Source organism: Dendrobates tinctorius, unplaced genomic scaffold (genome assembly GCF_039654945.1).
Source record: "Dendrobates tinctorius isolate UK_male_01 unplaced genomic scaffold, ASM3965494v1 ptg000171l, whole genome shotgun sequence".
NCBI classification, from domain to species: Eukaryota; Metazoa; Chordata; class Amphibia; order Anura; family Dendrobatidae; genus Dendrobates; species Dendrobates tinctorius.
Window position 1 is genome coordinate 18,812,520 of NW_027361838.1, and position 13,466 is coordinate 18,825,985.

General features: G+C 43.6%; 1 protein-coding gene across 5 annotated transcripts in view; it reads left to right on the plus strand.

Moving 5' to 3' along the window:
* Nucleotides 1-1,568: 1,568 nt before the first annotated feature.
* Nucleotides 1,569-13,466, plus strand: part of PTPRM (protein tyrosine phosphatase receptor type M) — a 929,698-nt gene continuing 917,800 nt past the window's right edge. For 2 of the 5 annotated variants that reach the window (XM_073550938.1, XM_073550940.1), the window contains exon 1: nt 1,572-1,886. In XM_073550938.1, coding sequence (XP_073407039.1) covers nt 1,811-1,886 — 76 coding nt within the window. In that variant the 5' untranslated portion in view covers nt 1,572-1,810. Of the gene's footprint in view, nt 1,887-13,466 lie in introns of all 5 variants that reach the window. The other 3 variants (XM_073550939.1, XM_073550941.1, XM_073550942.1) reach the window with 2 other exon arrangements.

A 13,466-nucleotide genomic window follows, 5' to 3' on the forward strand; every position in this document is an offset into this window, starting at 1 on the left:
TGTGCAGCAATATACTGCTTAAATGCAATCTGTCAGCAGGTTTTTGCTATGTAATCTGAGAGCTGAGACCCCGATTCCAGTGATGTGCCACTTGCTGGGCTGCTTGCTGTCATTTTGATACAATCCCTCTTTTCTCTGCTGCAGATCTACCAATTCTCTGAATGCTGAGCTCTTTATAACTCTGTCCACACCACTGTAGATTGAGAGACAGCTGCTAATAAGGCCAGGTTCACATAGCGTTAACACAGCCCGTTCAATGCATAGCTTGACGGGCTGCGTTATTGCTATAGCATAACCCAATATACGTTATGCTATAGCGCTAGCGCTGCTGAAAGATTCTGTTTACACACAGGAAGTTGCTAATTTATTCAGAATTTAGTTGAATGACAATGGATCAGGGCAGGTGGTGACCGCATCAGACTGGGGTGCCAAGGGCCCACCTGTAACATTGACTTTGGGGGAGCCCACTTTTCACCTGCATACAAATATTACTGGAGTCCTGGGTTCAAATCCCACCAAGGACAGCATCTGTAAGGAGTTTGTATGTTCTCCCCGTGTTTGTGTGGGTTTCCTCCCACATTCCAAAGACATACTGATAGGGAATTTAGATTGTGAGCCCCATCGGGGACAGTGATGATAATGTGTGTAAAGTGTAAAGCGCTGCGGAATATGTTAACGCTATATAAAAATAAAGATTATTATTATTTATTATATCTCTATATAATAATAAACTGGGTAGTTTGGTTAATAAATGATGAGATGCTGCTTTTTTCTGTACAGAGTGAATCAAGTAAGTTATGCCAAGTACTGCCCATACAGATCTGCCCGGAGGCCCACCGGGGCATTCCCCCGTTACCCTATGGGCCAGTCTGACTCTGGGTTATGACTTGTCCACTTTAAACAGGACTTTTCACTGGATTTTTTTTTTACTTAAACGAAGTTTCTCCTTTAATTCCTCCACCAATTCTGGAAGAGTTTTTATTTTTCTTTTGTTCCAGAGTTATAATGGTGTAACGTTTCCCTCCAATTAGCAGCTGGTGTGCTCCAGGACGTCTCGGTGGGCCGTGTGCTGATTGGCCAGTGTCATAGAAGAAAAAAAGAAAATGTCATCAGAACTTTATTCCCATCATAGAAAGTTATCATCACCTATTAAAAAGCTAAATGATAACTAACGGGCCAGGGGTCCGGCCTGCACTGGGGCATCAGTGATGTATGGTGGGGACTTGTGCCCATCACAGCCCATAACCCAGAGGTCAGCATGGAAATAGGGCAGAGGACAGGGGGGAATGTCCTCTGTCCGTACAGCCCAACATGCCTGCGGGGAGACGGCGGAGTACAGCAGCTCTGACCCCATAATGATGATAATGGGGGGTCACTAAAGAGGGCGCAATACAGGGGGGCAGCGTCTGCAGCGGAGCATGACCCAGCTGCTAGTGGGAGACATTCCGAGGTCATTCCCTAGGACAGGCTCTGTGACAGCTGTGACGTCAGCGCCCTGGGAGAGATCCGTGACGTCACCGCCCTGGACTTCATCCGCTCCGCTCCATCCAGCCCGTGACGTCACCGCCCCGTGCAGCCGCCGCCGCCAGAGTTCCCGAGAAGAGCGTAGACTAGTGAGGGGCGGCGCAGGCAGCGCCAGAGACAAGCTGCGGCAGGACACTGCACACACGGAGCGGGCACGGCGCCACTCACACTTGTGCGCCCACAGGACTACTGGAGCATCCAACTTGTCTGCGGCCGGGAGTGTCGGGGCTTGTGTAGCGGCTGCGGAGCCTGTGAGCGGCCGGCGGCGCGGAGCCCTGGAGCCGCCATGGGGAAAGTGTTTACAAGTTGCCTGCTGACTTTGGCTGGACTTCTGCCCGCCGTGGCGTTCGGACCGTACTCCGGTGAGTGCAGACCTCGGGCGGCTCCGGCAGGGGCACAGCCGGGAAGTTTCCATGTAGGATCATGGCTGGGCTCAGTTTCCTGCTTCTTTCCACGAAACGCAGATTTAACCATTTGTATGCCTCTTGTTATCCTCTGCGAGCACATCTGGCCCCATAGATCGGGTCAGCACACCCGATGGCAGTCCAGCACACCCGATGGCAGTCCAGCACACCCGATGCCAGTCCAGTACACCCGATGGCAGTCCAGCACACCCGATGGCAGTCCAGCACACCCGATGCCAGTCCAGTACACCCGATGCCAGTCCAGCACACCCGATGCCAGTCCAGTACACCTGATGGCAGTCCAGTACACCTGATGCCAGTCCTGCCGGTATCAGTACAGAGAGTAGTAAACAGGCACACATGGCGCGGCGCTGGCATCGGGGCTGCGGGCTGTCACTCATCCCTGGGTGAGAAGTGTGACAGGTGACACCCGGGGCTGATCACATTCCCTGGCACCTTCACTGTGGTCTGACACGTGTGTGGCCCCTGTACACGGATCCAGAGGGGTAGGACATCAGGTGTAGGACCTCCATCTGCACCATCTACTGTATACATACAGATCCAGAGGTTCAAGTGGAAGACATCGTCTGTACTCCTGTCATCACCTGTGCTCCTGTCACCTGTTGTACTCCTGTCCTGTGCTCCTGTCACCTGCTGTACCCCTGTCACCTGCTGTGCTCCTGTCACCTGCTCAACTCCTGTCCTGTACTCCTGTCATCATCTGTGCTCCTGTCACCTGCTGTACTCCTGTCATTACCTGTATCCATGTCATCTGCTCAACTCCTGTCCTGTACTCCTGTCATCACCTGTGCTCCTGTCACCTGCTGTACTCCTGTCCTGTACTCCAGTCATTACCTGTATCCATGTCATCTGCTCAACTCCTGTCCTGTACTCCTGTCATCACCTGTGCTCCTGTCACCTGCTGTGCCCCTGTCACCTGCTGTACCCCTGTCACCTGCTGTACCCCTGTCACCTGCTGTACTCCTGTCACCTGCTGTACTCCTGTCATCACCTGTGCTCCTGTCACCTGCTGTACTCCTGTCACCTGCTGTACTCCTGTCACCTGCTGTACCCCTGTCACCTGCTGTACTCCTGTCATCACCTGTGCTCCTGTCACCTGCTGTACTCCTGTCCTGTACTCCAGTCATTACCTGTATCCATGTCATCTGCTCAACTCCTGTCCTGTACTCCTGTCATCACCTGTACTCCTGTCACCTGCTGTGCTCCTGTCCTGTGCTCCTGTCACCTGCTGTACCCCTGTCACCTGCTGTACTCCTGTCATTACCTGTGCTCCTGTCATTACCTGTATCCCTGTCTCTACTGTACCCCTGTCACCTGCTGTACTCCTGTCCTGTGCTCCTGTCACCTGCTGTACTCCTGTCATTACCTGTGCTCCTGTCATTATCTGTATCCCTGTCTCTACTGTACTCCTGTCACCTGCTGTGCTCCTGTCCTGTGCTCCTGTCACCTGCTGTACCCCTGTCATTACCTGTACTCCTGTCATTACCTGTATCCCTGTCTCTACTGTACTCCTGTCACCTGCTGTACTCCTGTCATTACATGTATCCCTGTCTCTACTGTACTCCTGTCACCTGCTGTGCTCCTGTCACCTGCTGTGCTCCTGTCACCTGCTGTACTCCTGTCACCTGCTGTGCTCCTGTCATTACCTGTGCTCCTGTCATTACCTGTATCCCTGTCTCTACTGTACTCCTGTCACCTGCTGTACTCCTGTCCTGTCCTCCAGTCTTCTGCTGTATTCCTGTCCTACATAGTAGCCTAAAGGGGGAGATGTGGGGCAGTCACTGGACACTTTACTTTCAGTATAACTGTAACTTTCTGATCTCAATTTACCTTGACTTCTCTATGTCCGAGAAGACTACCCATGGAGACTACCAGATGACCCCTCATTGGCACCTGTCAATCCCCATTAACCCCTTGTAGATGGCAGCGGTGCCACATATACTAGTGTGCCCCATCTTTTCAGGTGATAGAGCGGATTCTCCAGCATGTTTATATCTATGTTTTAAGTAGGCAACGATCCCATATCCAGGGGGTTAGAAATGCCCCCAAAATCCTAGATATTTCTTGGCAGTCATCTGTTTCACAGCAGCAGGGTCTCATGCAGCTGAATATCTCATATGGCACCTTTGGCTACAGTAACATACACTAACTCTTCTACTAGAACTACAGTGCCCATCATGACTCTCCATGCTACTTAGGTGGCCAGTTGTGGCCGTTAGAACATACTTTATACTTTCAGTTTCTACTGTGCAGAATTATTATCTATCTATCCCATATCTATCTATCTATCCCATATCTATGTACCTATCCCATATCTATCTATTTATCTATCTATCTATCTATCTATCTATCTATCTATCTCATATCTATCTATCTTTGCCATATCTATCTACCTATGCCATATCTATCTATCTATATATCTATCTATCCCATATCTATCTATCTATCTATCTATCTATCTATCTATCCCATATCTATCCATCTATCATTCTATCTAGCCCATATCTATCTATCATCTATCTATCTATCCCATATCTATGCACCTATCCCATATCTATCTATCTATCTATCTATCTATCTATCTATCCCGTATCTATCTATCTATCCCATATCTATCTATTTATCTATCTACCTATTTATCCCATATCTATCCATCTATCTATCTAGCCCATATCTATCTATCTATCTATCTATCTATCCCATATCTATCTATCTATCTATCTATCTATCTATCTATCTATCCCATATCTATCTATCTATCTTTCCATCTTTCCCATATCTATCTACCTATCCCATATCTATCTATCTATCTATCTATCTATCTATCCCATATCTATCTATCTATCTATCTATCTATCTATCTATCTACCTATTTATCCCATATCTATCCAGCTATCTAACTAGCCCATATCTATCTATCTATCTATCTATCTATCTATCTATCTATCTATCTCATATCTATCTATTTATCTATCTATCTATTTATCCCATATCTATCCATCTATCTATCTATCTATCTATCTATCTATTTATCCCATATCTATCCATCTATCTATCTATCTATCTATCTATCTATCTATCTATCTATCTATCTACCTATTTATCCCATATCTATCCATCTATCTATCTATCATTTATTTATCTATCTACTGTATCTATCCCATATCTATCTATCTATCTCATATCTATCATCTATCGATCTATCGATCTATCTATCTATCTATCTGTGTGTAAATATGTATACACCCACACATACTGGTATGGAGAGAGCTCCCTGCGTTCCCAGGCTTAGTCCGGCAGTGATTCTCCAGTAAAGTGAGCTGTTCTCGGAATCATTATCTGACCCTGCAGCTTGTTATCAGAATTTCCCTTTTTCATTTCATCCACTTTTCAGCCTCCTTCTTCTCCACCCTGTTTCCTCTGTTCTCTTATCTTCCCAGCTGCTTTCCTGCACCCCTTCTATTAAAGTAAACAGGGTAATTTCCTCTTGGCCTTGTCATGTCCTGCTCAGACACCAAAGTCCCCGAGAACAATGCCGTATGGGCTTTGCAGGCGAGCGGGAAGAACCAGGTGCATTGCCTGGGAGACGTGACTACGCTGTCAGCGGAGCCACCAGCATGAATACCGCCAGTGTCACATAATAACAACCTCCACAAAGTTTTCTGAGCCGCCTTGTGCTGCTGAATGGCCGGGCTGCTTGGGTGCCTGTCACTCTCTAAGCAATTCCAAGTGCAGCTTTAGAACTCCATGGAAGGCTTAATAATCCATAGGATGTAGCTGGGGAGACTCCGTGTCCTTTCATCAATCACATAGTAAATGCGCTGACTTGTTATTAACCTATTGGACACTGCGTCTAGGTCTGATGTAGGAAGCCTTGCCTGCACGTAATACTTTACTTGAAATATTAAGGATAATATTTGTGTAACAGCTCGTTGGAAATGCCGTTTGTTACACTGATACCTATTTCTGGTCCTGATATGTCCTCATTTTCAGCTCTAATTCACCTTTAGATCACTTTAAGGTCATTTTTCATCTGGAAATCAATCATTTGGATCCATCAACAAGAGTAATTACATGACATTGCAATTTTAGTTAACGTCGTTGTTGAAACATCATGGTACTGTGGTATCGGTTATCTGGAACTATGTTGTCCCGAGGATTGGGAAGGATTGCTAAAAAAAAGTGTTCAAGTTACAAAAAGCATGTAGTGATGTTCCAGAACGTAAGACGCTGCCCTCTGTGCTTATAGATATACTGTATATGACCGATTTACAAGTGATAACTGTATGTGCCAGTAGACTACAGCTCACAATATGTTATAATAATGAGAAATGATAATTGGTATCATAAAAAAATGATAAATAATCAGTAAAAATAATAAGACTAGATGTTAGAGAAGAAAGTGCGGTGGATATTGCAGACTTAGGGCATGGGTTGCATCCCTATAATTATAAAGTTTTATCATCTCTGTATATAAATTACTGCTTTGGAAACAAGTGACTGACCCCACTTTGCCGCACTTTGTGAAGTATGTTTTGTTGATTTAGCTGTTGTGGGACAAGGGGTGATGATTGCTGCTGCTGCTTAAAGAAATCTTATGGCAATAGCAGTCACGTCAAGTTGGTGAAATGTGCCAACTTCACTAAGTCACCCTACAGTTGTACATTTCAATAAACTGCTGTTTTGTTCACAAGGGAAGGAGGAAACCGTTGCTATTGTTATCCCTATTGTTTACCTATGATGTCGACTTTTCCCTCAGCAGTAACAAAAAAAAAGAATAATTTCCTGTGTTTGAGTCGTATCCTGATATTCCACAGCCGGAAACAGTGATGTGTTTAGTTATACAGCCCGATGTTTGCAGCTATGCCAGTCCGTGTATAGGCATCAGGTCAGCTTTTTATGTAGCAGGCACATATTTAATCTGGTTAAAATAATAGTTTGAGCAAAAATAAAATAATTAATTGTAATACGAAGCTGACTTCAACATGGTTGCCTAAATAGCAATTCCCTCAGATAAAGATTTAGTCAATTTAAGAGTACAAAGAGTATTGACATTTCTATGGAAGAGTCTGTCATCTCGTAAGTAATAGAGGGGGAAATGGTCCATCATTATAAGGCATTTTCAATGATAACTTTATATTTGGGGAATGTAACTCCAATTTTTCTCGATTTATATTCTTTGAATCAGTTGTACATCTTAGAGAATTGCTATTTACCGGTTTAAAATGTGTAAGTTTACTTTAAGGAGCATTTTCCCAGTTATCAGTGGTTAGGAACTGACATAGTTGATGGTGTGTATAGCAAGGCATACCTGCAGCTCTAATGTCTCCAAGATGCAATGGGGTGAAGAAGTAGCAACTGTGACGCAAATGCTAAAGTGCCAGAAAATGAGCCATACTTTGGTTGACACTTCTTGATGTTCGTATGAAACTCAGAGAAAGTTGTTTTCGGCTATACGTCTTGTTAGTGATGATGGTTGTGGATTATGTTGGCGCTGTATAAATAAAGATGATTATTATACAGAATAGATCTCCTATAGACCAGTACTTGATGACAGTATGACGTAGCGGTGGAGCCGCGTCTTCTCTCACTCTCCCTAGTTCCGGGCAAAACGTTATGTCTCATTGTGCGGTGAAATGAGAATGGCAGCAGCCCCGTGTCTCTGTTCCCTTCCTTTTATCCGCGTCTCTCTTGCCTGCAGTGGATTGCTGTGCTTTATAATAGTCTGCGAGTCCCTGAACTACATTTTGTGAAACTCCAAAGTTTGCCTCTTTCATAACAGTCTGTCTGTGAATACATGGCAGAGATACCGCGTGCAGCCGTCCAATTTTCCATTGCATTGAGAGGGAAGGCTCCATCACACATTCCTTACAAGCTGAAGTAAGGCCAGATTGTAACATTTCAAAAGAAAAGAAAACTTGTGAAATATCCCGAATCAGCCCTGAGCCTTATTACTTTGTCATTTTATTAATTACGGTACTCATGTTCTACACAACGTATGTCATTCCTTTATACACCTATAGCTTATTCTGCAGGGCTGTGCGTGGATATCGGATCAGCTGTTGTGAAACTACAACCTTTGTGGCTGCCAGGAAATGCTGGGAGTTGTAGTTTCACAACAGCTGGAGTGCTGAAGGTTGCGGACCCAGACATATATTGTCATTAGTGATGAGCGAGTATACTCTTTGCTCGTGTGTCCTCCGAGTATTTTGGCGTGCTCGGAGATTTAGTTTTCGTCACCTCAGCTGCATGATTTGTGGCTGCTGGACAGCCTGAATACATGCGGGGGTTGCCTGTTTGTTAGGGAATTCCCACATGTTATTCAGGCTGTCCAACAGCCGTAAATCCTGAGTAGTCTGGAAAGCTCACAATTTGTTATCATCTTTTCAGTTAGCCATTAAAAGGTATCAACCACTGAGGACTCTCAAGTCTGAATGAAACAAGGAATTTATTTTGGCTAATTGCTGCTGAAATGTTGTAGAAAATCTACATCATCAAATATTTCCAAATGCTCATTGTAGGAACTTCGCCTAAGGGCTCATGCAGGCGAGTGTATAAATCAGACATGTGCTATACGATTTTTATTTTTAAGCGGATAGCACACTGACCCATGTTATTCAACAGGGCTGTCCAGATGAATGATATTTTTCTCGGTCTGAGTGTCCTGAGAATAAAGTTGCAGCATTCTCTACTTTCATCCAAGTCTTGGATGAGACTCACACATTTAAGTCTATTCGTGCAAGAAAAATATCGCAGCATTCTCTACTTTCAGCCAGGGTCACACTTGCGAGAAACTCGCACGAGTCTCGTGTCTCAATACCCGGCACTGCCGCCGGTACTCGGACCGGATTGTGCGGCTGCATGTATTTCTATGCAACTGAGCGCTCCGGTCCCGAGTGCCGGTGGCAGTGCTGGGTATTGAGACGCGAGACTCGTGCGAGTTTCTCGCAAGTGTGACCCCGGCCTTCTTCCGAGTCTTGGATGAGACTCACACATTTAAGTCTATGGTTGCGAGAAAAAAATCGGGTCAGACACGGACCATCAGAGTGGCACCGATTTTTACCGAGAGAGTTCTGTTATAAACCTAGGAAATTGTATCTGATCGCGTACATGTTTTACAGTACTTGTATGAAAATGGATCACACACGGGTGTCACACAGATGTAAAAAACAGAAACACGGATGGAACACGGATTCAAATCTGATGAAAATTAGAAAAAGATCATCCAAGTATTTCGGATGACTTTGACTATTTTTCATACTTTCATCTGCAGGGACCCTAAAAGTAGGACATCCCTTTGCACATTGGTCTTAGGAGTAGGAGACATGCCCCATGTCCTCAAATGGACTACCGTATTTTCAAGCTGTTATGCCTTCCCTGCCCCACAGTAGGGTAGTCTGAGACCAGCACGTTCCTATAGAAGTTTTTGCGTGGCATAATACAGCTCTGTGCTAATCAGAGGTGATACAGATCCGTAATAAAGTTGTGTGCAACCCAAAGGCTAGACGGAGACTTTCTGCAGAGACATTTTTCCTCATGGTAATGGAGTTTGATAAGATTTGTATGTCAGACATCGGTATTGTGGAACGAGCCATTACTCTACTTTCATGCTCAGGGAACCACACTAGCAGCTCATTGTGCTTCATTTCCTGAGGAAAAAGCTAAATATAAAGCATATTTCACATTCAGCTTTGCTGCTGATTTTCATGGTCATGTAGTTGTAGCTTGAAGAGCAGTGAGAAGTGGAATGGACGAGGCGGACATGGCCCTATGCCGTTACAGATCAGGGATTGGGCTCATCCTGGATACTGTAACGTGCATTCCTTACTTTCACACTCTGGAGACCGTTTCTACTTTTCTAAACAATACCTTAAAAATGACTCCCTAAAATATATCACCTTCATTATATAGAGTCATGGTGTAGGTTATAATGCCGGAGCAGAGTGAAGTCCATTATAAAGGCAGATTACAGTGATTTTCAGTAGTCATATTCTACGTATTACCACATTTAAAACTGCTCTGAGTCTACAGTAACAGCAGAGAATTCTTTCATTATCAATAGGCCTCTGCTTCTACATCTCTGCCTAGTCAGATACATAAAGACTGCTTATGTAATGATATGAGGAACGATATAAAATCCTACGGACATGTTCACATGAGTCGTATATGCAGCAGGTATTCCAGATGGGAAATCAACTGTGTATTTCAGCAGCAATATTGTGGATGTCATTTTTCTTATACCACAAAGAAAATTTGCAGCGTAAATGAAGTGGCGCTGTTGATGTGACTGCCTGCCAGTTTATGCCGCAGTGTTATAACGCTGTAGAATCTGCGGAAAATCAACATTATCTGTGTGGATTCGGCCGCTCCGGATAAGTTCCGTGTGAACATACCCCTTCAGTCTGAAGGAGATGCGCTCATGTTTTCTCTGGTCCTTTGGCATAGCTATTTAAATTCCAAAGAATTCATCCATTATATTTTAGGGGGATTTACAGGGGACACTGGTTATTACATAGTCAAAATGTCTGTTATCAATTTTTCATCTTCTGAATTAACGTGAATTTTGAAGTTTGCTTTGCTCCTAAGATGTAACATGACGTTGACCTTGATGGATGTGTCTTTTTTCGACCTTATTAACTGTGAAACTATGGGGTCATTCACAGAGTATAGCTACTTAATGCCTTTGCTTTGAAAGCAAGGCGACCTGTGAGTCATGTCGAGACCTGTATGTAGGTGGTCCAGGACTAAGATTGCAGCTCTCAGTGTTCTTCCTTATGAACAGTAGTAATATCATGACGGCGGTATACTCTGTGAACTTCGGCCCATTTTGATCGACATATTACATGGTGACATCAGCAGGGTAGAAGTCAGGGAGATGTGTAGCAGAGCAGCCAGATTGCAGCATTTCTTGGGACTTAAAGGAAATACCCAGCGGAATTGCTGGACCACCACAATGACAAGAGGCAACGTTGGAAGAACGAGGCAGAAAGGGACCTAAAAAGGAAAACTAGGGTGGCATGTGAACTCATTACAAAGGTTGCAAGATTTTTTTATTTTTTAAATTTGCTCAGATAACCCCTTTAACCAATAAAACATTTCTTAATCATATATATATTCCAGAATCACATTTCCATCCTGTTTTTATTGTTCTCTGGAGATGTAGCTTTTTACTAGGAGAATTAAACATCCAGAATCATTAGACTTTGTTACTTTGACTCATTTATTTCCTTTGTTCCTTCATCAATCTTTCATCAGATGAAACGATTTGTCTTGTCGTCTGTCTTTCTAAAGTTACATGCCATTCTTTAAAGGGATTGTATAGTAAAGATTAAATATTGTATGGAACAATAATAAAGGGAATCTGTCACTAGATTCATGGTACCCGAACCACAGGCAGCATGAATCAGAGCCTGGCTGTGAGATTGCAGTCAGGGATGTCTCTCTCTTTTTTATTGCAACCTACACTGATTAATCAATGAGTTTTCACCAGTTTTCTGGAATAAAACTTCTTGGAATGTTGGATAATTTAGCGACTGTTGGCATTTTTACACCATTTCTCACCAGCTTTGCCAAAATGTACTGAGTTGTCATGGATAAGTCGTGGCAAAGCCTGCCAGTTTAATTCATCATAATTGACTCAATAAAAGTGGTGTAAATTATGTCAGAAATATATGGCAGCCTGCCTAGAGTAACATTTCTAATGAAGCGCAAATGGGTTGTAAGAGGCACCAAATTCGTGAAAAAGGCATACGGTTCTTAAGAAATTTGTCGCACCTTAAACCAGCGCACTTTTCATTACAACTGGCATGCAGAATCAGGGGCATAGTTTGAAAATCCGACTGGGGACCATAGGGAGAGACCTGACTAGTCCAGTGCTGCTTCTCCCAACTCCGGTCGGCTTTTCAAAGTAGGTTTGTATTTCAGAGGAAGACATACCTGGCTGCAGTCACATAGTCAGGCCCTGATCCATGATGGCCGTGTTTCTGACCGCATGAATATCGTGACACAGGTTCCCTTTAAAATGTGATATCCTGATCCCAAGGACTAGGCTCCAGTATAGAGCTGTTTAATTCTTTACTGAAACTACACCCCTGTTTCATCAGTGGCTCCACCATCTCTACCTTTTGCTTTACATTGTAGCTCAATATGGTAAAATTTTTGTTCTATCTACAGAGGTGTATGTACTATACATATAATAAAGCCACAAAGCAGAAGTCTGAATAAAGTTCGTATAGTTGGCAAAATCATAGCACATTGGTGGGGCATGAGGTTGTAGTGTATGGGCACTAGGGTGACCGCAAAAAATCGATGTCGGAATTTTGTCCGTCTGGACCCCACAAAACGATTCCCCTTTCCAGATATTGAGATAGCCAAAATTTGAGCTTGATCAAACGACGTTAACCCGTGCAGCTCGTCGCGCAAAGTTTTAAAAAATCCAAATTGAGGTATTTTAAGATTTAGGTATTTTGCATAGTCTGTTAGACTATAAAGAATGTGACAACAACATTGCAGAAATAGCCCTGACCAAATTTTCGACCCATTTGTGGTATTTGAATGCAGAGTTGGTGGGATTATCGTTTTTTGATCCCACCATTACAGACAATGAAAAGTTGTTAATGGCTAATAAATTGCTCAGTAGCACAGATGAACCATCAGAGCACGCTAGGGTTGTAAATCCAAAAGTTAGGAAAGAAAAATTAAAAGAGGTAGGAAGTAGCCGACTTTAACGACCTTCTGACAAAAGATGAAGAACAAAAGCAATATGTCCTGCAAGTTGTAAGCAAATGCCGAGCATTATATTCTGACGTTTCAAAAACTACTTTAACAAAAGCTCTAGAATAGATTAGATAACTATGTAAAATTATCAACTCATGTAGGTTAGCGTGCTCTGATGGTTCATCTGTGCTACTGAGCAATTTATTAGCCATTAACAACTTTTCATTGTCTGTAATGGTGGGATCAAAAAACGATAATCCCACCAACTCTGCATTCAAATACCACAAATGGTTCGAAAATTTGGTCAGGGCTATTTCTGCAATGTTGTTGTCACATTCTTTATAGTCTAACAGACTATGCAAAATACCTAAATCTTAAAATACCTCAATTTGGATTTTTTCAAACTTTGAGCGACGAGCGGCACGGGTTAACGTCGTTTGATCGAGCTCAAATTTTGGCTCTCTCAATATCTGGAAAGGGGAATCGTTTTGTGGGGTCCAGACGAACAAGATTCTGACATTTTTTCCCCCCCATATGAGATCCGGTCACCCTAATGGGCACAGTCACAGCAGAGATTGGCCAGGGGCATCAGAAAACTTGGTTGTCAGGATAGAGGTACCTGTATTGCAACACGCACAGCCACCATACACAGTGTGATGTCCTTGGTAGCATCCCCATACAATATGATGCCCTACAGTGCATTGCCTCCAAATTATGCCTTCATAATGACCCTTGTATAGTATGATGGCCCCCACACAGTGTTCACCACACAGTATAATGCCCCCACAGTGCATTCCCTTC